Raw genomic sequence first — 26,071 nt, 5'->3', positions numbered from 1 at the left:
ATTGATGATTTTTACAAATATACCCCGGTGTGTGCCAGGAGAAATGAATCCATTTTTAAAATGTAGAAAGTTAACCCCTAGCAGGCTTTCTTTCCCCATGCTGTATTCCCAAATCTGGCCGTCTAAGGGCTTGTCTACATCAGAAAGTTGCAGCGCTGGTGAGGGAGTTACAGCGCTGCAACTTTGAAGGTGTACACATCTGCAGGGCACCACCAGCGCTGCAACTCCCTGTTTGCAGCGCTGGCCGTACTCCCGTTTTGTCTCGGGTGTAGAGGATCCAGCGCTGGTGATCCAGCGCTAGTAATCCAATGTAGACACTTACCAGCGCTTTTCTTGACCTCCGTGGAAGGAGGAAGCCTCTGGTAATCAAGCTGGTCTCCTTTCCCGGTTTGCTCTCTCGTTCCCAGAGCCCAGAGCAAGCAGGTCTCCTTCCCTGCGGTTTGCTGGGTGGCTCCGGGAACGAGAGAGCAAACCGCGGCGAAGCGGGTCTCCTTTCCCGGTTTGCTCTCTCGTTCCCGGAGCCCAGAGCAAGCAGGTCTCCTTCCCTGCGGTTTGCTGGGTGGCTCCGGGAACGCGAGAGCAAACCGCGGCGAAGCGGGTCTCCTTTCCCGGTTTGCTCTCTCGTTCCCAGAGCCCAGAGCAAGCAGGTCTCCTTCCCTGCGGTTTGCTGGGTGGCTCCGGGAACGAGAGAGCAAACCGCGGCGAAGCGGGTCTCCTTTCCCGGTTTGCTCTCGCGTTCCCAGAGCCCAGAGCAAGCAGGTCTCCTTCCCTGCGGTTTGCTGGGTGGCTCCGGGAACGCGAGAGCAAACCGCGGCGAAGCGGGTCTCCTTTCCCGGTTTGCTCTCTCGTTCCCGGAGCCCAGAGCAAGCAGATCTCCTTCCCTGCGGTTTGCTGGGTGGCTCCGGGAACGAGAGAGCAAACCGCGGCGAAGCTGGTCTCCTTTCCCGGTTTGCTCTCGCGTTCCCAGAGCCCAGAGCAAGCAGGTCTCCTTCCCTGCGGTTTGCTGGGTGGCTCCGGGAACGCGAGAGCAAACCGCGGCGAAGCGGGTCTCCTTTCCCGGTTTGCTCTCTCGTTCCCGGAGCCCAGAGCAAGCAGATCTCCTTCCCTGCGGTTTGCTGGGTGGCTCCGGGAACGAGAGAGCAAACCGCGGCGAAGCGGGTCTCTTTTCCCGGTTTGCTCTCGCGTTCCCGGAACCCCCCTTGAAGCCGCCCAACAGCGCTGCAGTGTGGCCACATCTAACACCACTTGCAGCGCTGGTTGCTGTAAGTGTGGCCACTCTGCAGCGCTGGCCCTATACAGCTGTACTAATACAGCTGTAACAACCAGCGCTGCAAAACTTTAGATGTAGACATGGCCTTAGTAGAAATGTGGTAACAAGTCAGAAGATGATCGGCTCCAGTTGTGGTTACAAAAATATGACTTCCTGCCTGCGCAAAGGGCAAAAGAGAAGAAAGTTTCACCAGCCCTGTACATCCTTGAGCCTCAAGGCTCTTGGGGTTTCCTTAAAGCTGTGTGTCAAAATTGTGAATGGATTTGTGAGACAACCTCACATACACACATCCCTCCAGACTTCACCGCAGCCCAGGGAATGACCTGCCACAGTTAATGCCTATACACTGTGGGCTGTTAGAAACCTGTTGTTCCAGGAAGGGAGGAAAGCTCGGTGGGCTCCCAGTGCTGTTTAGGCTGGGATTATGGGAGGCTCTGGGATGGGACGAGGCAGCCCCGCTACGGAGCAGAACAATCACCCAAGCGCTCGGCTCACGCCAGTACTTTGCAGAATGGGCATTTCAGGCATAACTTCGCTCCCTGCAGACAATCAGCTCCGGCTCACAGCATCACCGTGCAACCCGCTCTGGCCTGCTCCCGGCAGCGGCAGCAGCAAACCTCCAGTCCCGCGTATTCAGAGTAGACACAGGCACAAAGCTCTCTGCCCCTGCCTGCCTTCCCTCCCTACCCCGTCGGATCCCATATATAGTCATATCCACGGTCAAATGGCAGGCGGCAGCGAATGGGAGAGCAGAGGCTGGAGGTGGAAAAAAGCAGGGAGTGAGCGAGAGCCAGGGGGTAGGGACGAGGCCAGGGGGCGGGAGGGAGAAAAGCCCTCTCCAAAAAAGTATTGGATGGCTGGCTTGAGGAATGCAGGCAGCCCCCGTGGAACGTACATATCTGCGCGGTGCTGCCCGCCCGGCGCTCGCACTGCAGCCCGGCGCTCGGCCCAGCACAGACCCGCCTTCCGCAGCCTGCCCCGTCCCTTCGCCTGGGTCCTATCCGTGTGTGTGGAGTCCTAGCCCGCCGCCACCATGGATGCCATCAAGAAGAAGATGCAGATGCTGAAGCTCGACAAGGAGAACGCCCTGGACAGAGCCGAGCAAGCCGAAGCGGACAAGAAGGCGGCGGAGGACAGGAGCAAGCAGGTCTGCATTTCGCCGCGTGTCAGCGCGCGAGTCCATAGCCACCAGCAGCGCCCCTCGGGGTCCTCATGCAGCTCGCAGGCTGGAGCAGCAGCTTGGCCGTGTGGGCTCTTAACGTGCTCCTACCGACTGGCTGGACTTTGCTAGTGGGATTCCCGTCCCCGCCCAAAGAGACCGAGTAACTCGAAAGAGGGGAATTTTCACACCAGTGGAGTAGATCTGAATAACTACCCGAGCCCTCCGAGGGATTTGGGAAGGGGGAAACGGGGAAAAGGGTCAGACAGACTTAAAATGCTCTTTAAAGCCGGAATAAAGTGTAGAAATTAGCAGCTGGCTGGGGATGGACAGCTCTGCTTTGATTTACCTAAATGCAAGTAAGCCCATGTGTTCCCCAGCCTCCTCTCCCCCATTTTATGCTAAGTATCTGAAAGCAGAAGTGTTCCCTTGCAAATGCAGTGCCGCTTTCCAGATGTGTGCCACTCTTTTCGTGGGATGGAGTTGCATTTTTTTAAATTGCATTTACTGGGAGGTTGGGGAAGGGAAGAGGGGGAAATACCCAGAAAAAAAAATGTATCTGTGCATTGTATTTCCTCTGTGTGCGCCTAGTTTGAGGAGGACATTGTGCAATTGGAAAAGCAATTGCATGTGACGGAGGATACGAGGGACCAAGTGCTGGAGGAGCTGCACAAGGCTGAGGAAAGCCTCTTCTCAGCAGAAGAGAAGGCCACCAAGGTAGCGTGCCTCTGCCAAGAGCAAAAGGGAATCTAACTCTTTCTCTCCTTTTCTCTCTCTCTCTCTGTCCGTCTGTCCTTTTCTGTCCCTCTGCACCCACACTTCTCCTTTGCGCGATCACATTGCCTGCTGCACCCTTTCTTCCTCCGCCTCCCTTCCCTTTCCTACCCCACCACTTTCCACCCGTCTCGCAGCTGGAGGACGAGTTGGTGGCTCTGCAAAAGAAGCTGAAGGGCACTGAGGATGAGCTGGACAAATACTCCGAGTCCCTGAAAGATGCCCAGGAAAAGCTGGAAGTGGCTGAGAAAAAGGCTGCGGACGTAAGTTAGCCGCCCCCCCTCCCCCAATAGACACACACAACATCCTCTCTACCCTTCCAAATCCTACTGCTCTCTGCACAGGAGACATGCCTGTGCTTCAGTCCAGCTGCATCCCAGAGACATGCTTGCTGTAGGGGCCAGGTGTTTCCTGGTCAGAGGTGAAACCACGCTGCCTTCCTTGCATGAGGTGCACACACCATGAAAGGCACTGACATGGATTTCTGCTCACTCATCACATGCGCATTTCATGTGTACCCACCTCTCTAGACAGAGCTTGTAAGTAAAGGGTGGGGCGTTTATTTAGACGATTTAAAAGGGGCAGGAGAGAGAGGAAAAAATTACCATTTTTCCTGAGAAAAGTGTTTGCAGTCATTTTAAAGATGTTATTATTAGTTAGTTGCATCTATTGTTCCATAGGCCAAGAACTGTAAGAATTGCTCTTTTACTCTTAGTACAAGGTCTTTTAACATATACACAGCTACATACTGGGGTACAAAAGAGGCCTAACATCAGCTAGGCCTTCACTGAAGCACTACAGCTTAGGTTACCATAACTCAGTGGTTCTTAAGTTGAAGGCCATCTCCTATATTTTAATGTCTGGAGATACTTGAGGTTAATAATTCACCTGTTAAAGGATAAGACAGCTCTCTGTCTGAAAATCATTCCGGAAGATGATACTTGCTAGGTCTGCAGTCAGTAGGATAGAGATCCAGAGAGCAAGCTAGGGGTTATATATAGCTCAGTGCTTTATATGGTATAGTGTGAAAGCTTGCACCCCACCCAAACCCTCATCCCACCCACCTGTTTGCCCCTCGACAAGTATTAAATAGTTTCATGCATGTAGTACATCAGAATTTAGCGTTTCTACAGCTTTACATCCAGATCCCTCTGGCCACCACTGTAGGATTCAATTCCCTATGAGTGTCTTTCACCTCTGAATTCTAGGATTAGGTGATACACAACTCTTCAAAATTGATAATGTATTTTCCCCCTTAACTCAGCTTTTAAAATGAATCTCTAAAAATAATAAAATTAGGAAGGAGTTTTAGAGCTGATGATGAAGCAAGGTATTTTTAGGTGCAGGGAAAATACTTTAGAGGGTGAAATGTAAACAAGAAAGATCTAATTGTGTGTGAAAGAAGACAATATATTTGTTTACTTTTAAAAAAAATGTTTCAGCCACAGTATAGACTGTGCAAATGGTTTCTAATTTTCAGATAGAGCTCAGGGTCTTAAAGTGAGAGAGAGTGTGTGTGTGTGTGTGTGTGTGTGTGTGTGAGAGAGAGAGAGAGAGAGAGAGACTTTGTATAATATAGATCAGATGTCTTTCCTTCTTTCTCTGTATAAGGCTAAATGGATGAGAGGCAGCTCTCTGGCAGGACGTTTATTTAACTTGTTCAAAGGAGCCGCATATAGATCCAGGGAGATATTCCTTATAAGGAAAAGTATGCAAACTATTTGGGAATAGCTTGCCTAAAGAAGAAGGCAGGAGAGGGGAGAGAAATGTTACTAGATCGCTTTCATGAAAAGAGAGACGTCTACAGTGCAGTCAGGATGCCATTTCCCTGTACTTGGAAGGAAAACACCATTTTGGAATTGGTGTGGAGCAAGCAGTTTTATTTGCAATAACCGCCCAAGCAGAGGGTAGCTAGGGTGACTCGCTTGTTTTCTCTTCTAGACAAAGGCAGAGATTTAAAAGCTGCTCTGCAATGCTGTGTCTCCTGGTGTATGCAATATCTCCTGTTGTGATAAGGCGTTGCGGGGAAGCAGATACGTAGAGTATCTTTGGGGCACAAATCGTTTATTCAGAGTATTCCTCCTCCTCCTGCACATCGGTCCAAGCTTTGAGAGATCTGTCACAGGAAGGGGAGGGGGAGAGCTCTTTGGGGTGGGCTCACATGAAGGAGTTAGGAAAATCAAATGACTCACCACTTTAAACCGCTTCCTGAGAGCCACCAACCCACCCTCCCTTGGCGGTAAGGCCCCCCCCCGCCGAGCCGAGCTGAGCTCTGAGATGTTACAACTCCTTCCACTGCCTCCCTGGCAGGCTCCAGCCTCTGTGCCTTAAACCCCACCACGTGGCACATGCGGCCCAGCTTCCCGAACGACTCAGTCAGCTAATCGGGCCCTTTGTCCCTACTCAGTATTGCTCTGCTATGTAGGGGGAGGGTGGGGAACTCCTGGCCTTCCACCCACTTTGACTGGTGATTTTTCACCACCGCCATCGTCCGTCCTCTCTTGTCGCTACTCACGCCTTGGGGAACAGCCCGCGGACAGAGGGTACAATGGGTATCAGTGTGGGCGGCAGGTGGCGCTGCCGCCTCTCGCTGCCAGGCTAGTTGCTCACTTCCCTCCGCAGCGCCCGTGCGTGAATGGAGGCAGCAGGACCGTGTACAGCGGCCCTGCAGAAATCCCTCTGCTCTGCACCCTGGCCCTGCCTCACACCTGCCGGTCTAGCGTCTCCCCGTCCTCCCCTCACTGCACAGGCCATATTGCACCTGCCCGGTTCCCCTCGTCTGCACTGCACGGGTCAGTCTGGGATCTTCTCCATCTCCACCCCCACATCGCACAGGCCGTTCTGGATCCACCGGTGCCGAGCCCAGACTGGGTCTGTGTTTCCTCCATCCGCCTCCCCGCGGCGCCCATTGCAGAGCCTAGCCTGGGTCCTCCCCACCACGCCCCATTGCAGAGCCCAGCCTGGATCCATGCCCCTCCCCCCTCCATTGCAGAGTCCAAGGGTCCCTGTTTCCTCCCTCCACCCCATCCCCCAGTACAGGGTCCAGCCTGGGTCTTACCCTCGCTCATTGCAGAGCCCAGCCTGGGTCCCTGAGTCCTTCCTTCTCCCCTAACCCCCACTGCAGAGCCCAGGCTGTCTCCTCTCCTCCTCCGACTTGCAGAGCCCGGCCTGGGGCTCTCTCTGCCTGCCCCGCACACTCTCTGGGGCTCCGAGTGCCGCCCTGTTGCTCGGCCCCTAGCCCAGCCCGCGCCGCAGCTCCGTGCGGAGGCCGCCGGGCAGCGCAGGGGGAGGCAGAGGAACTTCCGGGGCCGAGGCGTTAGCCGAGCCGCAGCGCAGGAGCGGCGGCGGCGGGCGGTGCGGAGCCGGGGTCATGGCGGGACTGAGCTCGCTGGAGGCGGTGCGGAGGAAGATCCGGAGCCTGCAGCAGCAGGCGGACAGCGCCGAGGAGCAGGCGGGCAGCCTGCAACGGGCCCTGGACCAGGAGCGGGCTCTGCGAGAGCAGGTACCGGACCCCGACCAGCGCCTCCCAGGGCAGCTCCTGCCTTCTCAGTGGGGCCGGCCGCCCGGCCCTTTCCGCTCCTCTCCAGGGCTGTCTGCGCGCCCCATCCCCTCTGCCCTGCGGCCCGCTGGCGGACACACCCAGGGAGATCCCCGCCTGCCCCTCCTCGGGCTGCGGGCAGGGAAGAGCTGGTTGCAGGGCAGGTTTCTTCTCTCTCCGTGCATGTGGTCTCCGCAGGGGCTAGGGTGGGAGCGTGTGTGTCGGGGAAGGGAAGGGCTGGGCTGGGCTGTGCTTAGATCCGCAGCAGAACAACGGTATCCTGGAGACAAATCCCAGAGATAGTGAGAGAGTCTACAGTAATGTATACACGGGGCTGTCCCCTTCCCCCATCCTCTCATTCAGTTCTGTGCAGCTTTTAGGGGCTAGGCAAGGGCACATACACCCTTTAAAATAGTTTTTACACTGGCAATGGTGTAGCTGGCCCTTTGCTGTGGGCTATGTTCTGCTCAGTGGCCTAATGAGGCTTCATCATCTCAATCCCATTGTGAAATTCAGTGCTAGTGTTTGTGGTCCTCCTAATTCCAGGAAGGATAGCCTGTTCTTCAGAATTGTGATCACTGGTGTATAGCAGTCTGTACCTGATGGGAATGGTTGCAAATTTCAAAAGTATTTCTTTTTGCATTCCTTTGCCTGGACAACCTAGACTTAGAGATTTCATTGACAGATTTTTCTAGCAATATGGGTACTTTAAATGCCATTTCCATTTTTATCTGAAGAATGTAACATCAGGCTTTAGATAGACACCTCAAGACAAATATAATTTTTAGCAAGTATAATTTGGATTTCAGATAAGTACTAGATAATTGTGGCTATCAGTCTAAAATGTTGAGTTTAAAAATAAAAGATGCTGAAGATATTTTAGGTAGACTAAATTGTCTAATATAAATGTTCATGCTAAGGAACAGTGAACAAAATGTTCAAAGTTAGCTGCTTACAGTGGGGTTATAAGTTTATAACAGACATCTAAATAAGTGGCCTGATTTTCTGAAGTGCTGGTACCTAGAGCTCCCATTGAGGTAAGTGATCAGCTCTTCTGAAAATCAGGTTACTTAGGTGACTATGAACGGAGGGCATAACTTTAGGCAGCCAGTTCTGAGCATTTGGCAACAATGTCTCTACATGCTATACAAACCTCTGTGTCTAAAGTGTCTATATGGCCCACCTTACCCTAGTATCTAAGTGTCTCACAGTCTTTTACATATTTATCCTACAGCACCCTGTGACGTAGAGAAGTGCTATTATCCCCATTCTACAGATGGGTAACCGAGGCACAGAGAAACTAAGTGACTTCCCCAAGGTCACACAGGAAATCTATAAGAACAGTAGGGAAGTGAACCTGGATCTACTGTGGCCCAGGATAGTGCCTTAACCATCCTTCCTCTCTCTAAAGTGAACACACTTTTTTCAGGCCAGAAAATGGTTTGAAGGTCAGTGAATGGCTTAGGTATAAAAAGTAGGAACCAAGATACTCTTTACAGAAATATTTGTTTTGCTCAGGTTTTTATACAAAATAAATTACAAAAAACGGAAAGAGCATCACCCAGTATGTGTCTAGGGATGTAGTTTTGTCTAGTGATTACTGCAAGGGATTGGAAGTTCTGTTCTTTGTTTTGCCACTGACCTTTGGTAATGCTTTTAGTATCTCTGTACGTAAAGTGTATACTAAAAATTTACCTCACGGAGGTGTTTTGTGTCTTCAGTGTTTGTAAAAAACTTTGTTCTTTGATATCACTTATCAGCATTCATTTATTTCATTATAATAGAAAAACTGGTTGTAGGGTCCTTTCCCTATAATCTGGAATTTTGTGTGTGTTCTAATCTAGGCAGTAAATGCACAAGTGTGTTATCTGATATCTATCAGCAAGTGGAATGCTTCCTGATTGGTTGCAGATGGCCTTCTCAGAGACAACAGTCATGGCTCATTCAAATCTGTAACAATACTTTACGTTCTCACAGGTCACTTCAATACCATTTTAACAGTTAGAGGCAGCTCATATCATAGTTTTGTTTATTTCATAGTTCCCATATTTAATATCCTTAAACATGGATTCCTCTTCTAAGAACTTGAGAACAATAATAAGATTAAGAACAATAATAAGATTCCTGGAGTAAAGGATCCTGATTTCCCTAGTTGAGGTAATAGCTTGATTACTGTGGAATCTTTTAAGTATATAACTAGTTTTGCTACTAAATTATTAGGGCCTGATCTTACACTATTGAAAACAGTGGCAATTTTGCCACAGACTGCACTGGAAGCTGGATCAAATCCATACGAGCGGTCTTAACTATTTTATCAAGTAATGTCATTAGAGGAAGTTAGAGGTTTTCTTCCTTTCCTGGAATATTTTATTTAGATTGTGGAAATTCTCCAGAATGTATTTGCATGATATTTTAAGTGTCTTTGACATGAGAACAGCACTGATGTGAATAAATGGAGAAAAGTGATGGGCACCTCTAAATATGTGGCTCTGCTATATGAAATAAGCGTCCATGCCGAAGCTGCACTCTGACTCCATTTTTCTTCCCGAAGTGGGAACTGCTGCAGCAAGCAGTCTACATGATCCTTTCCATAGTGATTGCTTGACTTGTATGGCATGTGTCCAGCTAGATATTTTTTTCTTTTGTGCAAGGTACAGATATGCAAACAATAAAAAAGCTAAAGCTCTAGCCAACCGATACCATAGTTGACCATTTTTGAACACTAAACCAGATTCTTATTTTCTTGCACCATTGGCTGCCGTTTTCTTAAAATATAACAAGTGAATGATTCTTCATTCTACTCCTCCCCCCTAGTTTTACACATTGCTAGTGACCACATTTGATGATACGTTTTGCACTCCACCCCAATCTGTTATATGATTAGCTGGAAAACAAAATCTTCTTTACACTGAACAATAATTAACACGCAGCAGTATATTATTCATCTCATCTCTCACTGTAAAAGTGTGCAGTATATTGTGAATGCTCTAGCACCAATGCAAAAGGTTGTGTTTATCTATTAGCCATGGGAGTGCCCCTCCATGTCATCAGTACTTTTTTCCTTTCCTTACCATATAAGGACAGAAGTCCTGCTCTGCAGCAGAATAACTTAGGCCTTATAAGGCTAGTTGGTAAACCCTTGGTGAGTTACTGCTTGTAGAACAGGAAGTAAGAACTTGAACTTTAATCATCCTGTGTTTCCTATGTTGTACGCTCTTATCACATTAAGAATAGTTTTAACATAATTGTTAACTTGTAATATTACCACTTTCCCAAGGTGTTTTTAAACTAACATTTGCAAACCCCTTCCCCCATAAAAAGTTGTACTTTTCAAGTTAAAATATCCAAGTGCTTTTCATAAAACCCTTGCTCTTAAATAAGAGTTCTGAGTTCTGTAGTTTGTTGCTAGGGAAAGAATAAAATTGGAGGTAATACTGACACTTAGGGATTTATTTATTTATTGGCCCTAGTCATGCAGTCCTACTGTCAGTGCTCCTATTGACTTCAAATAGATTACTGATTTGTGCCCTTGCTGTGTGTGCATAATTTCATTCATTCTAGTGGCGGAGCATCTAGTACGTAAGCTGCTGCTATTTACACCTTGCACAATGTGGTGCTGGTCCATGTCAAGCATTTGGGGGGAGGGATAGCTCAGTGGTTTGAGCATTGGCCTGCTAAACCCAGGGTTGTGAGTTCAATTCTTGAGGGGGGCATTTGGGGATTGGTCCTGCTTTGAACAAGGGGTTGGATTAGATGATCTCTTGAGGTCCCTTCCAACCCTAATAATCTATGATTCATAGACACTACTGTAATACAAATGTTGTTGTTGTTATGGCTGTAAATGATGGATCCTAAAAAACTTTAATTGCAAAAAGGCACTGACTTGTACCTTTGCCATGAAATACATGTATAGTTTCAATTAGATGCTATGGCAGGCACCATAATCACACTTCCTTGTTAGAGCAAAGTTAATAAATGTTGAAAATAGTTTTCAGTACATTAAAAGTCATTTGTATTCCTGGAAGTCATTTTCCTTTTAAAATAGTGACCCTTTATTCTAAACACTACTGCCCTTCATATCCTTTGGAAAGAAACAGAGAGGCTTAATAAGGGAGTTGTTTACAAAATGCTGTCACAGTACTTACTCTGTGACTAGAACAAATGTAGCTTGGAAAATGTCAGAAGTGAAAGCTTGTAAAGATAAGAGCCGCATAGTCTTGGTGTAAATGTTACACAAAAGATTACACAAATATCTGATGCAAGTAAAGCAAAGCTGAGGGTAATATGCAGATAGCATTATGAAAATATGTAACCAAATGTATTGTGAGGGTTGGTGAGGCCAGGATTCCTGTGTTCAACTGACATGGGCTAGACTCTTATTTTTCAGCCTTGTATCCCTTCCTGTGAACAAAACTCGTTAGTGCACTCCGTGTTTTCTTTTTGGGGTTTTTTTTTAATGTTCTGTTCACTCTTTGTGAGCTGGATATTTGCAAATACCCTCACCCATGTATTGTAATTTTGGGTGTTTCATCTATGCCTTGTCACAGAGTTGCTGCTTCTTACCTTTCTTAAGATCAAGGAAATATTCATACAACTTCTGTTGTTAAAATAAGGGCAAGTTCCCAGGTACAGATTCAAGATATAGGATTTAAAACTCTTTATAGTCCTATGATATGTTGTTCTGGGTAAAATGGGCAAAAGGTAATTTTGACATTGTTGAATGTTTCAGTAAAGATTCTCATCTCTGTAATCTGAGGATATGTGCAGGCTAAATACCTAGTAACGAAAAAATAAACATTATTCACAGGACACTTGAGTTTCTTAGGACACTTTGTACAGTATTTAGATATTTCATATAAGGTGAAAGATTGATCAGTTGTCCTCCATTATGAGCTAACTACACTTTAAGGAAGGAGTAGGAGAGAGAGAGAGCGCAGGTGAGTGTGTGCGTGCGCATCTGTAGATACACAAAAAAATATCTGTTGGCTACTTAACCAGTTAGACTGGTGTTCTCTTTTACTACATTCTCCCAACTGTTGTTCTAAAATGATCTAAATGGTCCTTTACAAAAGAAGACTCTTAGGTTGTATTATGGATTCATTTTCTTTACTACTTCTACTTAGGCTGAGAGCGATGTAGCTTCTCTGAACAGACGTATCCAGCTGGTTGAGGAAGAGCTGGATCGTGCTCAGGAGCGTTTGGCAACTGCTCTGCAGAAGCTGGAGGAGGCTGAGAAGGCAGCAGATGAGAGTGAAAGGTGGGTATGGCCTAATTCATGTTCTTATTTGAGCAGCAAGCTATCTTTATGACAAGTCAATTATTGTCCAGATGAGGAGTGGATAAAAATAAATTAACCACCTTTCTATATCTTGTGATTGGATGTAATCTGCTGTGCCTTTACATGTGTTGACTTCAGTCAGTTAAAATTTGTCTGGAGGGACGTGTTGAATGTGCAGGCTTTAGTCCTTGTTTGTGTCAGGTTTTGAGAACTCTTTACAGATATCCTGTGACCAATAGGCTTGGTGCTTTGGCTTTTGATGTGTTGTGCAACCTCTTGGGAGACCCAGGTTAGTCCTACCCCAAGACTTGTATCTTGGGCCAGTAGTTCTATGGTGGTGGTGCACACTCAGTCTCCTGATGGGAAACTGTAGACTGCGTCTCTCCTGAGCATCCAACTGAAAAGCCCACCCAGAGACAAGCAAGCTTTTGAAGAGACTGCTACTCTGCTTGTTCATATGGTTTGTGCATTAATGCAGTTTTGTGCTTTCATGGCCAAGGAAGGGGAGAGAAACAGTCGGTCCAGATAGGGATTTGAGTTAGGGTTTTCAAAAACACTTAAATGAGTTAGGGGCCCAAGGACTAAGTGCTTTTGAAAATCCCACCTGTAGACTTGTAAAATTATATTTAATACCCATAATAGTGCCTTTTGTCTGGAAAGGTCGCTAAACGTTTTCAAGACTCACTCTACACCATTATTCAGTGTGCAGCACATTTTGAGGTGGGAAGCATTTGACAGACACACAGCACATTGCACAACAGTTAGGGAAGGGAATTTTGGTCTAGCAAACTGGGGCAAATCCTGGCTCTTGAAAAAATGCTAAATGTTTTGTTTGTGCAGATCAGAAAGGATATTAGGTCCTAAGGTCCAGATACAGCATATCACAACGAACTCTATTTATCTACCTCAGAAAAATACCCAGCAGGGATTTGAACATGCAGTGCCAGAGAGTTGAGGCTTAAGCTACATATTGTCCTGAGTCACTTTCTTAGGACATCAAAAGCAAGTCCCTTTTATCATGCACCTTTGAGTGAGGGAGCACTGAACTGAACTGAAGAAAATTGTGGTCAGGCTGCTGATTGCAAACTTTCATGCAATGCTGAGTTGTGCAAGCAGCATAACAAACCACTCTTGTTTAATTCAGATACCACCAGTTTCTTCTCAGCTTCCTACCTGTTAAATAAAATGACCTCTCTGACATGCTGCATCCATCTAAGTCTGTTGTCATAGAAAGATGCACTACAAATGGTGTAGGGATTGGAGATAAACTAGGAAGCACTAAGCCTAGTATTTCCTGTTTTTCCTGACTTTCAGAGGAATGAAGGTCATTGAGAACAGAGCCCAGAAGGATGAGGAGAAAATGGAAATCCAGGAGATCCAGCTTAAAGAGGCCAAGCACATTGCTGAGGAGGCTGACCGCAAGTATGAAGAGGTCTGTTCCGGAGTGCAAATCAAAGAGCTGAGGCCTTACAGGCTTTGATTACAGCTTTTCTCTTTTGTTTGCCTTAGAAGTACAAAAGGTCACAAGCATCCCTGTCAATAAGAGAGCAGCACTGTTCCCACAAAGAATTGATATGAGAAATAGGCTCCTGAGTGCCTCGAGAGACAAAACTGTGATTTGTCTGCTGGAGATCTGATCCACACTCAGATTCCACTGCACAGTATGAGTGGAGATCTGTGCTCGTTCCTTAGCAAGAGAGTAGCCCACTGCACAGAACTGTATTTGATAAAATGGCAGACAAAAATGGACAATAATAGCACAGACAGGATGAAATGCATGTTGGCCTGTCCATCATCCTGATATATGATATCATCACCTCCTGTACCAAGATGCTTGTACGTCGCTATGATTGCTACAAAATGGCTGAGAAAAGGATCACTGCGGTCTTTAGAGAGGCTATAAAAAGAAAAACTTATTTTTCAACTGTCATGTTGGTGAATGGGAGTTAGGGGACATGAAAATCCTGGTCAGGTGATGCAGTCAGGCCCATATGAGTAACAAGAGTCTAGTGAAGGCAGGAGATTTCCTTGAATCAGTAATTCCGGGAGAAGTGTATTGTCCTTGTATGTAGACCATTACAGTGAGAGAGATTATCCAAGGCTTTGGCTGCACTAGCATATAGTGTGCAGTCATGTGTGATTTTTTTTTTTTTTTTTTTAATCTGCCTTAATCTAGGTGGCTCGTAAGCTGGTGATCATTGAGAGCGATCTGGAGCGTGCTGAGGAACGTGCTGAACTCTCAGAAGGGTAAGTGCTGTGACTTCCCAGAGAGGTGTGTGAGATGCTGCGAGACAGTGACTATACTTGCATGAGATGTTGGCAGTACACTTCTTTGTGTTCAGCTCAAAGCTATGTTTTGCTCATTTACTGTAACGATTGAAATAAATGTTAAACACTAAAGTAAACGTGTGCGTAGATGTGTGTGCGTGTGTTTTTTGTCACTGCATGCCCTACCTGCACACTGATTTTGTGAATGGCTTTTGTGCATTTCATGTGTTCACTAACAGCCAAGTCCGACAGCTGGAAGAACAATTAAGAATAATGGATCAAACCTTGAAAGCATTAATGGCTGCAGAGGATAAGGTACTGATACTAATATACAGTTTTCAGGTTTAACTGCAACCCAAGTCTTTGATGAGCTTTCATAGCTGTTAGTTCACTCAGTAATGATGAATGAACCTTCACTGCACTCTTTACTCTCTTTGCATCCTGCTCTGGTGGCTTTCTTTGGTCTTTTTATTTTATTTTATTTTATTTATTTAACCTTTATAACTGATCTTTTGGCAGCCAAAAAGAAGCTGAACTATCTCATATTTAAAGGGTCTGTGAGTACTTCCAAGTAAGCCTGGTGCTGTAGGTAACTTGTTTGTAATAGGGTTTGTTTTTTAAAGAGAATTCTGGCATTGTAATGAATTGCTTTCAAGTTGTGATGGATTCAGCTGCTTTTTAGGCCTTTCTTTTGCTCTGTAATTCAGTTTTCATTTTTCTCAATCTTTCTCCCCCCCTTTTTTTCCCTATTTTTCCTATTTCTTTTGCTTGACTGATCTCCCACCTGCCCCCTTTCCTGCCTCTGTTCCAAAATAATAGCAAATGTGCTGAGCTTGAAGAGGAGTTGAAAACTGTGACCAACAACCTGAAGTCGCTGGAGGCTCAGGCTGAGAAGGTAGGCTAGAGCCTTGTAACCCCAGTGGCCTGGATTTTTATGCATTGTCCTTAAATGTTTATACTGTATTTCAATAAGGCTTTTGGTAAATGGAAATATTTAGATTTGTTACTTAGATACTATCAGGCCATTGCCAGAAATCTGACTTTAATTCAAGTACATAATCAAAATATGCATAACATTAATTATCCATCAGTGTTACTTAAAACTTTATATTTATAGCTATAAAATGCAATTTGTGTGCTGAGATACTTAATTTTTTCCAACTTGTCCTCCTACCTTAAAATTATAGTACCAAATGCTGCCCTGAGTTACCACTCTGCAACTTGGGCAAAATGTGGCCCTTTTAATAAATGAGAACAAGACCGTTATGTCTTGAAAGATAAACTAAAGTACTTCCATACCTAGAACTAGTACAGTATATGGTTATCATTACAGTGTAAGATTGTCATACATGTTGTATTTTCATATAGAAAATATTTTGTCTGACATCTGATGCTCTTTCTAATTACAGTACTCACAGAAGGAAGACAAATATGAAGAGGAGATAAAGATCCTGACTGACAAACTGAAGGAGGTAAAATTAGAATAATCCTGTACTAATAGATCTTATGATACTGCTCTGACTGATGTGAAATTAACGTGTCAGTGTGGAAAATAGCATAATGTTAGGTGCCAGCATCAAAGCTATAGCGCATTAGACAATATTGGAGGATGATTGTGATTTTACACCTATTTCCTATTATTCTGTCATTGAACAGAAATTTTTTTCACATACTTGTTGTTGCCTTTGTATTTGTAAATATCATGAAAGTTTCCTAAAGTCATTTGTATAGTTTTTGACTTTGTGTGTCTTTTTAACTCCAGGCTGAGACCCGTGCTGAATTTGCTGAGAGGTCAGTAACCAAGCTGGAGAAGAGCATCGACGACTTAGAAGGTACGATTGTGCTTTATTTTTGACACTTCCTTCAGAGTAGAAAGCTGATATTCACCCATGGGCTTCATCTAGTGCCCAGTCTTACAAAGCTTTATTCCATGTGACTAGTCCCATGCAAATAAGTGGACTACTCACATAACTAAAATGGGCAGGATAAGACCCTAAATTAATGAAGTGTTTTCCAGTCCAAATTTATTACTTAATTAAACTTTTTCGCTGGACAGTGTTTTGCTCTTGCCTGTTTCTTGTTCTTTGATATTCTAAGCCTTTTTGCTTTAAACTCTTCTACTTGGATATTCAGATATGGAAAATGATCAGATGGCAAATGTTATTAATATGCTAGTTTAATTACTTTACAATATCAGCAATGAGTAGTATGTTGTTTGTTATAATTAGGAATATTGAGTTAATTTCATTTATGACTGAGATAAGTGCAGGTCAGGGCAACTATTTCATGACATAGAACAGCTGCTATTTTCAGTGAAGTTAATGGATTGTATACACATTCAGGAGCACAGCCTATTTAACCTCACAAAGTTTGCTTTTAGGGCTCCAATAAATCTATCAGAATCGCAGTAAAGAGAATAGAATTCTCTTTTATCTTGAGAATAGAATTCAATAGTGCTTTGTAATTAAAGGTTAAGCTATATGAGATTTACTCGTAAAATTGTTTTAACTTTTTCAGTATTGTTAAGAAGCTTAATTGCTTGATATAGGAAGCTGACTTGTGCAAGAAGTCTTTAAAGGTTATAAAAGAGCCAGCCAGCTGCAGAGAATTTATGGTCACATTCTCAGTTATTAAAAAAAAAAAAAAAAAAAAAAAAAAAAAATGCTTGGGAAGAACTAATCCTCTGGAAAAGCCTGAGGGTGTGACATCATACAAAACCCAAAACATCTTTTGAAAGCAGAAGTGAGATACCTGGTTCTCCCTAAGCACCATTTTCAAGCCTGTTCTCTCTGCGGCTGGCTTGTGGCTCATTGCATGTACCTTGAGAACTTGTGTAATGCAAGTTAAATACAGTGTAGGGAAGTGGGAATTATTTTTTCGTTGCACACTTTATTTTCTTCAGCTTTATCTATGTCTCAGCTCGGCTTACTGAAGATGCAGTAATTTTAATTGACTTTTCACATAAAGCTGTTCACCATTTGTATTACTTCCTTATTTATATATTGTTTGTTTTGTTCTCTGCCTGCCACACCACTTACTTCTGTGCACTGTTCCCCTTTTTTGATGCTGTTTCCGGATGGTGACCCATGCCACCACCTTCACCTTCCATCACCTGATCATTCTCCATTTCCTTTCACCTCTGCCTTCCCTGGTGAATATTAGATGAGTTATATTCTCAGAAACTGAAGTACAAAGCAATCAGCGAGGAGCTGGACCACGCTCTCAATGATATGACTTCCATGTAAATGTCCTCTCAACCTGTGCCTGCACCTGCTTCTCTACCCTCACGATTGTTTAGTTGCAGCCTTGCAAAATTATACTTGCTCACTCTTTAGGGGGAGGAATACGTTGAATGGGTGTGATTGCATGTTAAAGCATCGTTAGTATTTTCTTCATCATGCTAAAGGGTGGGCAAGTATTGTGCCTGGTCTTGTAAATTTTCTGACAATTTTGCAAGGCTGGCTTAATCAACTCACTTTTACCCATTTGTTTTGTATCCATGAACCTGCTTTCCCTTGCAGTTATCTGGCTCATTTCCCTTTGGTTGTTCTTTTACTTTCTACTTCTGAGTTCACTTCTGTTCAAGAATTTCTACAGTGCTCATCATTTTGAAGTTGCCAAAAGATAAGAGTCTCCTTATATGCCATACAGAGAGTACTTTCTACAGAGAATGTTTTTCATTTTATCATAGTGATTACCTCTTTAAGGCCATTTTTAAAAATAGAAGTGACAGCTGTTGGGATGTGCGTTGTTTCTGTGAAGAGCATTTGAAAAATAAACCTTCCCATATTTGTTAGCGGTGAAAGAAAGTAGTTTGAGAGAAAAAGCTGTGGAAATATAGAGTTTTGGCTTGAGTAAAAAGGCAGAAGTTTTTACTTTGAGCAGAAAAAATGAAAAAGTGGTAAAATTGCAAGATACATAGGGTCTGACCGACTAATGTCTTGTTTGGTTGGTACAGTTTGCTTGAAACAACACTAAATTTTCTTGCGTGCTTTGAAGACATTGAACAGAAGTCAGCTATGCAGAAACCTTTACATTCTGTCTCCCCTCCTCATACTGATAACTGTCATGTGCACTAATTTGTTTTAAAACTGAGATCAGAAAACCCTGAACACTTGTGGCTCTGTCTAAAGCACACCTATCTGCAGATGTTTCTTTCAATTTCTACACTTCAGTTTCAGAGTTCAACACGTTTTAGCCTTTGGTTAGAGCCACAAGTGTTTTTTGCATGTTTTGAAGGTTTTACATTTCCCCCCCCGTTTAATTTTTTTAAGCATCCCTAAATATGCAAATTATGATATTTTTTTCCCCTAACTTTCCAGTGTTGGAACTCCTTGGTTGTGGTCTAATATTATCTGTTTTGTGTGTTTTGATTCTAAGCCGAGAAATACAATTCCACACAGTGATTTATCACACTAATATCCTTATAAACAGTTTGTAGGACTGTAACAGCTTTATCTCCATTTACAGAGAACAACATGCAGTGCCTTGTATGCAAAATCTTCTTGCTAACAATTGTAGCATAATTTAAATTTGAGAGATTTCTGATTTGAAAGTAGGCTTAAAATCTGAGACAACACCATAGACTTTGAAGATTTCATAGCTATAACTGCATTTCTGTAATTAGCTTTGAATTATAGGTAACTTTTTTGTAAGTGGAGTTTAACAAATGGAACAATAATCAGGAATTGACTCTCTGCTATAAATACATTTCTCTATAGATATTTAAACGGAGGCATTGCAATAGCGTTCCAAAAGGAGATGTGGTGTGATATTTCACTAGTATTCCTCTTGGCATGTTTGCTTCCATGTGCTATTGCTGCTGCTTTCTGAATTCTTTCCATTATGCCACTTTTATTTCCCACCTTTTATCTTCATGCAGATAAATTTCTTTGCTTCACCTCTCCAAAGATATCTTCATCAAGCTGGATAAACCACCTTTCCAAGCTCTTGGATGTTTCACGGGTTCACTGTCCTGTCCTCCAGCTTATTCTTTGCTTTTAGCATCCTGACTCAGGACATTGCTCTCTTTGTGCCTTCTATTGTACAGAAACTCTACTTCTTTCAATGTAAAATAAACATCCCACTGTGTCAGATGTATCCCTTTTGCTATTCCTTTGCCTTTTATTTATTTAAATTATCATTTCAACTATCAATCAAATTAAAAATCTCCTTTTTTTGCCATTAAGGATTAATTTTTTCTTTTCTTTTCTTTCTTTTTCTGCTGCTCCTTCCTCCCCCTCCTCACTGACCCCAACAAACATCTTGCTAGAATATCAAACAATGCAGAATTTCAAAATGAAAAATACCAGTCTGTGGCATAATAATGCTAATCTTGGCTATCTTAAATTGGTCGCTTTTGTAACGCAATCCTCATTTTCTCTCAAATTAAAATTCAGATGTTATGATTTTTTCTTAGAGTTTAGTGGTTTTTTAGTCTTCTTGTTAAGCCAAAATCTGCAAGGACACAGCTCCCACTAGGGTCATTCGGTCGTGGGAACAAAGCTGAGAGTGTAGTTTGGTCCTTAAGTGCTTGACAGTTGTGTTTTTTCTAGAGTCCAAAATTTCCTACTAGCTTGAAGTCTTGATATGGAAGACTTCCTGCATTATATAAGTTTGTTGTTTAACTTCTAGTAAAAGAACTTTTAAAGGGATAGCGTCAGGTGAAAAATCCGATGGTTTTTTTTTCTTTCCAAAATAAGATAACTAAATGTCCTTATCTGTGTTCATTAACAATGTGGGTTATGGAATTTTAAAAATTGATTTATCTAGCACCATAGGTACTGTAAGTTTATTTTTTACATTTCACTGGAGAGATGAAAACATAATAGTTTCACTTTCATTCTTAGTTTCACAAACTGTGCTAGCACAAAGCTGCAAGTTCCAGTTGCAGAGACTTCAGGGGAATGTTTTTAAATCTGAACCAAAAGAATGTGTCATTGTCATGTATAATTAAATTATTTCCATTGATCTCAGGTTTTGTTAAAATTTTGTCTGACAAAACCTAAACGATGGATTCAGATTGACCTGACAGTGTTCCTTTTAAATACAAAACACTAAATATTGATGTTTCTTGCTCTCCTACTGTAATGTACAACTAAGCCTTAATGCTGCTTCAGCAGGACTTACGTTCATTGTAACTATTTTACCTTAATTTCCTTCGTAATGGAAAAAGTCCTTTTTTTAAACAGCTTTACATTAAAGTGAATATCAATTTAAACTGAACTGACTACTAATTATTCCTTTCATTTGATTTTGTTGGTAAAGTTCTAATGCTCAAAATGTTAATAAGCTCTGGCCAATGTACTTGATCTTGAATTTGAGGGTGCTCCATTTTAAAGTTGTAGAACAGTAACTTTTTAATTTGGAAAAACAATGAGGAGTCCTTGTGGCACCTTGGAGACTAAGAAATGTATTTGGACATGAGCTTTCGTGGGCTAGAAGCCACTTCATCACTTCATGTATTTGATGAAGTAGGTTCTAGCCCACGAAAGCTTATGCACAAATACATTTGTTAGTCTCTGAGGGGCCACAAGGACTCCTCGTTGTTTTTGCTGATACAGACTATAACATGGCTACCATTCTGAAAGCTTTTTAATTTGGCTATGTCTCATTCCAGTTTAAAAGATACCATCAAGTAACCTCGTGTAGAGCTTTTTCATTTGTATTTTTAAAACCTGCCATTAGTTGCAATTCTCCATGAGGCTTGAAAATACTTCCTTCATCCCTCCCTGCTGTTTCTTCACATTTGGTAATTACTCCTCACTCCCCTTGTTTTTTGAATACAGGTGGAAATTACCTCTTCTCCTTTTCTTTAATAACTTCGGCTCTTGCGATCTTGTCAGCTCAGTATATCTGTTTGTTCACCCACGTCACTGCTTATTAGAAAAAGCTCTGGAACCAGCTATGGAGGGAACACAATGGGTTTATTTATTTATTGTAATTTCAGTAGAGTTGCTATGATTGTGAAGATTGTCCAGATTTAAACATTTATTTTTAAACTTGACTATGGCCTTGCCAGTGGTTTTTATTTCTTTTCTTTTTCTAATTTAAATCCACTAGTTATCCAGGTTAAAAGCCCCTATTTGGCTTTTTCCCTTTTTATGTATAAATTTAAATGTTAGTGAATTAAGCACAAGATCAACAATTCCAAGTGTGGCTAGTTATTTTAGGACTAGTCTCAGTCTGGGCACACAGAAAGATTGGGAATCCTTACTTCAATGATTTATATAACTTTAGTTTTGACTGATGCAGGTAAACATTCATATTTTCATTCAAATTGTAACACAGTATTGTTTGTATAACCACTAAATACATTTTGGCATTCAAAATGGAAGCTTAGCTACATCTAGGTTTGGATACAGTTTCCAAGTGTATGTTAATATAAAAGGTTGAATGGGAAAAGAAAAAGTAAAAGAAGGAAATTGAGTTAGTCTGGTAGTGGTGTTCTGGTATATTCTCTGATCTTACTCTCCTGGTCAGTGGAGCCTGGGTTCCCAGGAGGAGCAATTGGTGATTGCCTCTGATTACACAAGTGCGTCCTACAAATGAATTCATTGCAAGGTCTTGCCATCTTTGTGAGGTGCTGGACACCTATCTTCTAGGGGGAAAGCAGTGCCGTTGCAGCTATCAAGAAAGGTAAAAGAAGCAAAATGGATGGTTCCCCACAATTGAATAAGTTGTGGAGTAAGGATGTTCAGAAACCTGTGTAGACCTGTCTCAGATTTCACAGCCAGGCTATTAAGAAAAAAACACAAAAAAAAGAAAGGGAAACTGAATGGAACTTCATGGAATAGGCCTTTCTAGATTTAGTCTCTAAATAGCGTAGCTGTGGATGTTTTCTCCAGTCTTGAAAATCAGCTCTGTTAATGGTCCTTTACTAGTTTGCCGTACTCAAGCAATACATTCAACCCTATCATTTCACCTATAACACGAAAGGTGTCTTTTGTGAAAGCTGTCAAGGGGGCACTTGTGAGTTTTTTATTCCAGTTTAAAGGCCTCAAAATCTCCCTGTTTCAATAGCTGAGAAATACACGTTCTTTTCCTAAATTGCTACCAAATTGCGCAATAAAGGGAACATGCAGTGAAGTATGTGGGGCTTGAGCAAATTCCTGTTGAACTTAATGGTAAAACTCCAATGGGAGATTCAGTGGAAAAAGCTCCAGTGATTTCAATGTGACCTGAATTGAGCCAAGAAATAGTATGCTGTTGACGAATGCATTTCTGCTGCAGTAAGGGCTGATTATACTATTACTTTTAGTCAGCTAGTATTGAATATGATTCTGCCATCTCTTCTACATTTGTAAGGAGTCATGGCATTCATAAAACAGTAAACCCTATGTACATTGCTCATGTATATGAATTTAAGCTGGGAAGTTTGTTCATGTGGCTTCACTGAGAATACTGTAGCAATTGTCCCATTTTTCTTCCTGTTTTCCTGACTTACAAGCCTACTCCACAAAAGAGGTCTTAGAGAAATCCTTTATGGATTATAAACTGTTTCTTGAGCTTTGGAGTAGGTATTTAGTCATCAGAGAACTAGAATATAAAGGGATTCCTAAGGTAAAGAATTTCTCTCAGTGTGTAACTAGTTACTGAACTGTCTGTCGTGTGACTAGTTTCTTTATTAACTCTTGCTCTCCTGTTTCTCTGTCTAATCTTTGTTCATTCTGCCTCTCTTTTTCTTCTAACCTGCTTGCTGACTGTACAGACCATCTCTACCAGCAACTTGAGCAAAACAGTCGCCTAACTAATGAACTAAAGTTGGCATTGAATGAGGATTAAGCTTTAGTGTGAATAAACTTAGTTGTGTCTAAACAAACTTACTCTGAAGTTCCTCAGGAATGAATGAGTCAAGGTAGAAATATGCAAGAAACCTATAAATTGATTTCCAAGATATTGTAACTGCTGTAAATTAATGGATGAAATTCTCAAATCACTCTTTGGGAAAGAAGTGCAAGTGGAAGAAGTAACACTTCTGATAAGGCGCCCATAGTATCTTGGAGCAGCCACAAATTCTTCCTTTGCGTATGCAATAGTTTCTTTCCACTTCAATACCAGTTACAGTAAGTAGCTGATGATATTTTAAAAACGAACCCCGCTCTTTGTAGAGAGATCATAATCCTTTTTAGCTCATGTCACAAATTGGAATTTTACTGGTAACTAGGGGAAGATTATTAGCCAAGATTCAGGTTTCAAAACCAAAAGAAAACATACTCTCAGCTATTTTGTATCTGGAAATGTAATGCACTGTTTAGAATTACAATGAAATTGGCTTGTATTTGAATAAAAGCAGTCCTGAAATAGGAACCCTTTTTGGAAATACTTGGTCAGTTTAGAGGTATACTTGCATCAGAATAAAGTCGGTTTTATTGGCTTCTGGTAGCATGTAGCTCCAGAACATTGTGCTCACATACTGTATCATGTAAGAGTGTTAAATGACTGTTCTAGGGGGAAAAAGGTGTGCGTGCAACATAAAACTACTAACTGCCAATGAAACTGCTGTTATTTTATTTAACAGCTGATATAACTTGTTAATTTCAGGTTTTGGTTCTTTTGTTCTCATTCTCTGCAAGTTCTGAATTATAATGTGACTTCAAAAGTGTGGAGCTGCCTAGAATACAGATTAACAAATTATGTCATTTTTTGTTACCCTGTTCATTAAAAAAAGTTTAAAACTCCCCATTTCCACAGCACACGGCATCTGGAACTTACAAAAATCTAGTCTATTTTTGGCAGTGTGTTTGTTTTTAATATATGCAGCTGCGGAACAGTTCAAAACTTGCATCACTTGCAGTTCATGTTGTTAGTTTGGACCATTCCCTAGTTGTCTTGGCTGGGAACATTGGTATTTATGAGCATGTACACTACTTATCATAATAAACCCCTCCATTATAAGTGATGATTGCATGCCTTCATGTAAAGAAAATTGATGTTTCCAAAGAGCTGCTATTCACATTTTGATTTTCTAATCCCATAACAGAGAAAGTGGCCCATGCCAAAGAAGAAAACCTTAGTATGCATCAGATGCTGGATCAAACTTTACTGGAGTTAAACAACATGTGAAAACCTCCTTAGCTGCAACCACATACTTATTTGTTTGTTTTTACACCTGCTTGCCATGAAACCCCTTAAACATGTTTTTCTTTTAGTTTCACCACAGTCACAGGAACATCTGCTAAATACTAGGCAGGGGTCAGGGAAACAGCAAAATGGGCAAGCCATATGCAGGTTGAACTATTCTATTATGGTTTCAATGTGCCATTTCCCAATATAATGTTGCCTACACTTTGTAGAGAGTTCAGCAACACCAGTATGCTTAGTCTGTCCAGGCACCTTTGATGTGTCAGAAACAATACCACCTCAAGTGCCAGCTATATGTTTAACAGGACAGTTAATGTTGGAGAGACAAATCAGGTGTGGACTGGTGCTACTTTGAACAAAAGGTACAGCTGTGGTCTTTTGTTTGATATTGTACAATTCAGAAGTTAGTCCAGCATGGTAATTTATTTTATCTGAGTTTTATTGAGCTGTGCTAATTCAATAAAACCAAGGATTTGTAAGCCACAAACAATATTTAAGACTTTTTGGTTTTTCGCTTGTATATTTGCAGCTCATTACAAATGTGTAGGTCAGCATTTCAACCTGAGTATCCATTCCATTGTATTTTTCATGTTGAAATGAAAGATTAAGTAAATTCCGGAGAAAACATAAATTTGGGAGATTGTTTTAAAATGTATTTTATTTGTGTGGAATTGGGGGGGAATTTATAAATTGGTATTTGCCTCACTTTATTTTACGCACATATTGAGCAGTTTTAAAAGTATACCTGTATGTAAACGTTGTATAATGATATGAAATAAAACGCACATTTTAGGACATTTTTTAAAATTTTGCTGTCCTGTGATTTATATTTTTAATCTTTTCATTTTTTTGTCTATGTAAAGCATGAATATGCATGGCTATGGCTCATTGGGATAAAATATATTGACAAGCTGGCTTTCCATCTTCTCTAAGAGTAAAATGAAAACAATGCCAAAATGAATAACATATTACATTTTGCCCTATTGCCAGAGGGTCACAATAGTTAAAAACTTTTTAAAAATTTAAATATTTGTGCTATAAGAATGTGGTCTTAATTTTTAATTGTTGTTGTGTGTGTATATTCTTAGAGATTGGTCAGAACCAAACCTCCCAGTCCAAACACGCTCAGGACTTGTCTTCACTGCAGAGTTAAATCGTAACTCAAGTATTGCCCCTAACTCGAGTCTGTCCAAACCCTTATTTCGAGTATGGTGGTGCTTTTAACTCGAGTTGTCTTGGTTCCTTGGGATATAGGCTACAACTCGAGTTAGCATGTCTTGCTGGCTGCTAATATACCATTCTGTATAGCTTGAACGTTATTTCGCAGTCAAGTAGTTAACTGGGCAGTAAAGACGTGTCCTCTCACACTGATCCAGTTTTACCACTCAGGCCCATCTCTCTATGCTGGTGAGTAGAATTTTCAAAAGGCCTGGGCCTAATTCTGTTCTCAGTGAAGTAAGTAACAAAACTCCCAACAGTGAGCACATCTTAAAATCCCACCATAGCATATTTGTGTATCTTAGATATTCATGTACTTGGTATAGTAACTCTTTGAAAATTCCGTGGCCAAGCCCACTCTGAATGAGCTATTCTTTTCCTTCCCCCCCTCACAGTTTCAGCAGCGGGATTTTAATTATGTATTTGTCTTTATTTTGATTGCCTGCTCATTTTAATTGCTTGCTCTGTCACTGGAAAACTTGA

General features: G+C 42.2%; 1 protein-coding gene across 26 annotated transcripts; it reads left to right on the top strand.

Annotated features, from left to right (window-relative positions):
- Positions 1 to 2,182: 2,182 nt before the first annotated feature.
- TPM1 (tropomyosin 1) lies at positions 2,183 to 25,177 on the top strand. Of its 26 annotated transcripts, none has more exons than XM_050967091.1 (10): positions 2,183 to 2,417; positions 3,021 to 3,146; positions 3,341 to 3,466; positions 11,865 to 11,998; positions 13,334 to 13,451; positions 14,196 to 14,266; positions 15,107 to 15,182; positions 15,697 to 15,759; positions 16,050 to 16,119; positions 24,270 to 25,177. In XM_050967091.1, the coding sequence occupies exons 1-10, from the start codon at positions 2,304 to 2,306 to the stop codon at positions 24,350 to 24,352; spliced, it is 981 nt and encodes a 326-aa protein (XP_050823048.1). In that variant the 5' UTR covers positions 2,183 to 2,303; the 3' UTR covers positions 24,353 to 25,177. The 26 variants fall into 26 exon arrangements, with proteins under 26 accessions (XP_050823048.1, XP_050823032.1, XP_050823035.1 ...); XM_050967075.1 differs by lacking the exons at positions 3,021 to 3,146; positions 24,270 to 25,177 and adding exons at positions 17,450 to 17,528; positions 19,170 to 19,387; XM_050967078.1 differs by lacking the exons at positions 3,021 to 3,146; positions 15,107 to 15,182; positions 24,270 to 25,177 and adding exons at positions 14,527 to 14,602; positions 17,450 to 17,528; positions 19,170 to 19,387.
- The last annotated feature ends 894 nt before the right edge of the window (positions 25,178 to 26,071 follow it).

This window comes from Gopherus flavomarginatus, chromosome 9 (genome assembly GCF_025201925.1).
Source record: "Gopherus flavomarginatus isolate rGopFla2 chromosome 9, rGopFla2.mat.asm, whole genome shotgun sequence".
Classification (NCBI taxonomy): Eukaryota; Metazoa; Chordata; order Testudines; family Testudinidae; genus Gopherus; species Gopherus flavomarginatus.
Note: the sequence above shows the minus strand (reverse complement) of the source record. Positions and strands in the feature narration are given on the sequence as shown.

What these genes read in the sequence shown, in the direction of transcription:
- TPM1 (XM_050967091.1), top strand. Translation starts at nt 2,304, where the DNA reads ATGGATGCCATCAAGAAGAAGATGCAGATGCTGAAGCTCGACAAGGAG. An exon ending in CAGAAGAGAAGGCCACCAAG is followed by an intron (nt 3,147 to 3,340) that starts GTAGCGTGCCTC and finishes CCCGTCTCGCAG; the next exon opens with CTGGAGGACGAGTTGGTGGC. An exon ending in GCAGCAGATGAGAGTGAAAG is followed by an intron (nt 11,999 to 13,333) that starts GTGGGTATGGCC and finishes CCTGACTTTCAG; the next exon opens with AGGAATGAAGGTCATTGAGA.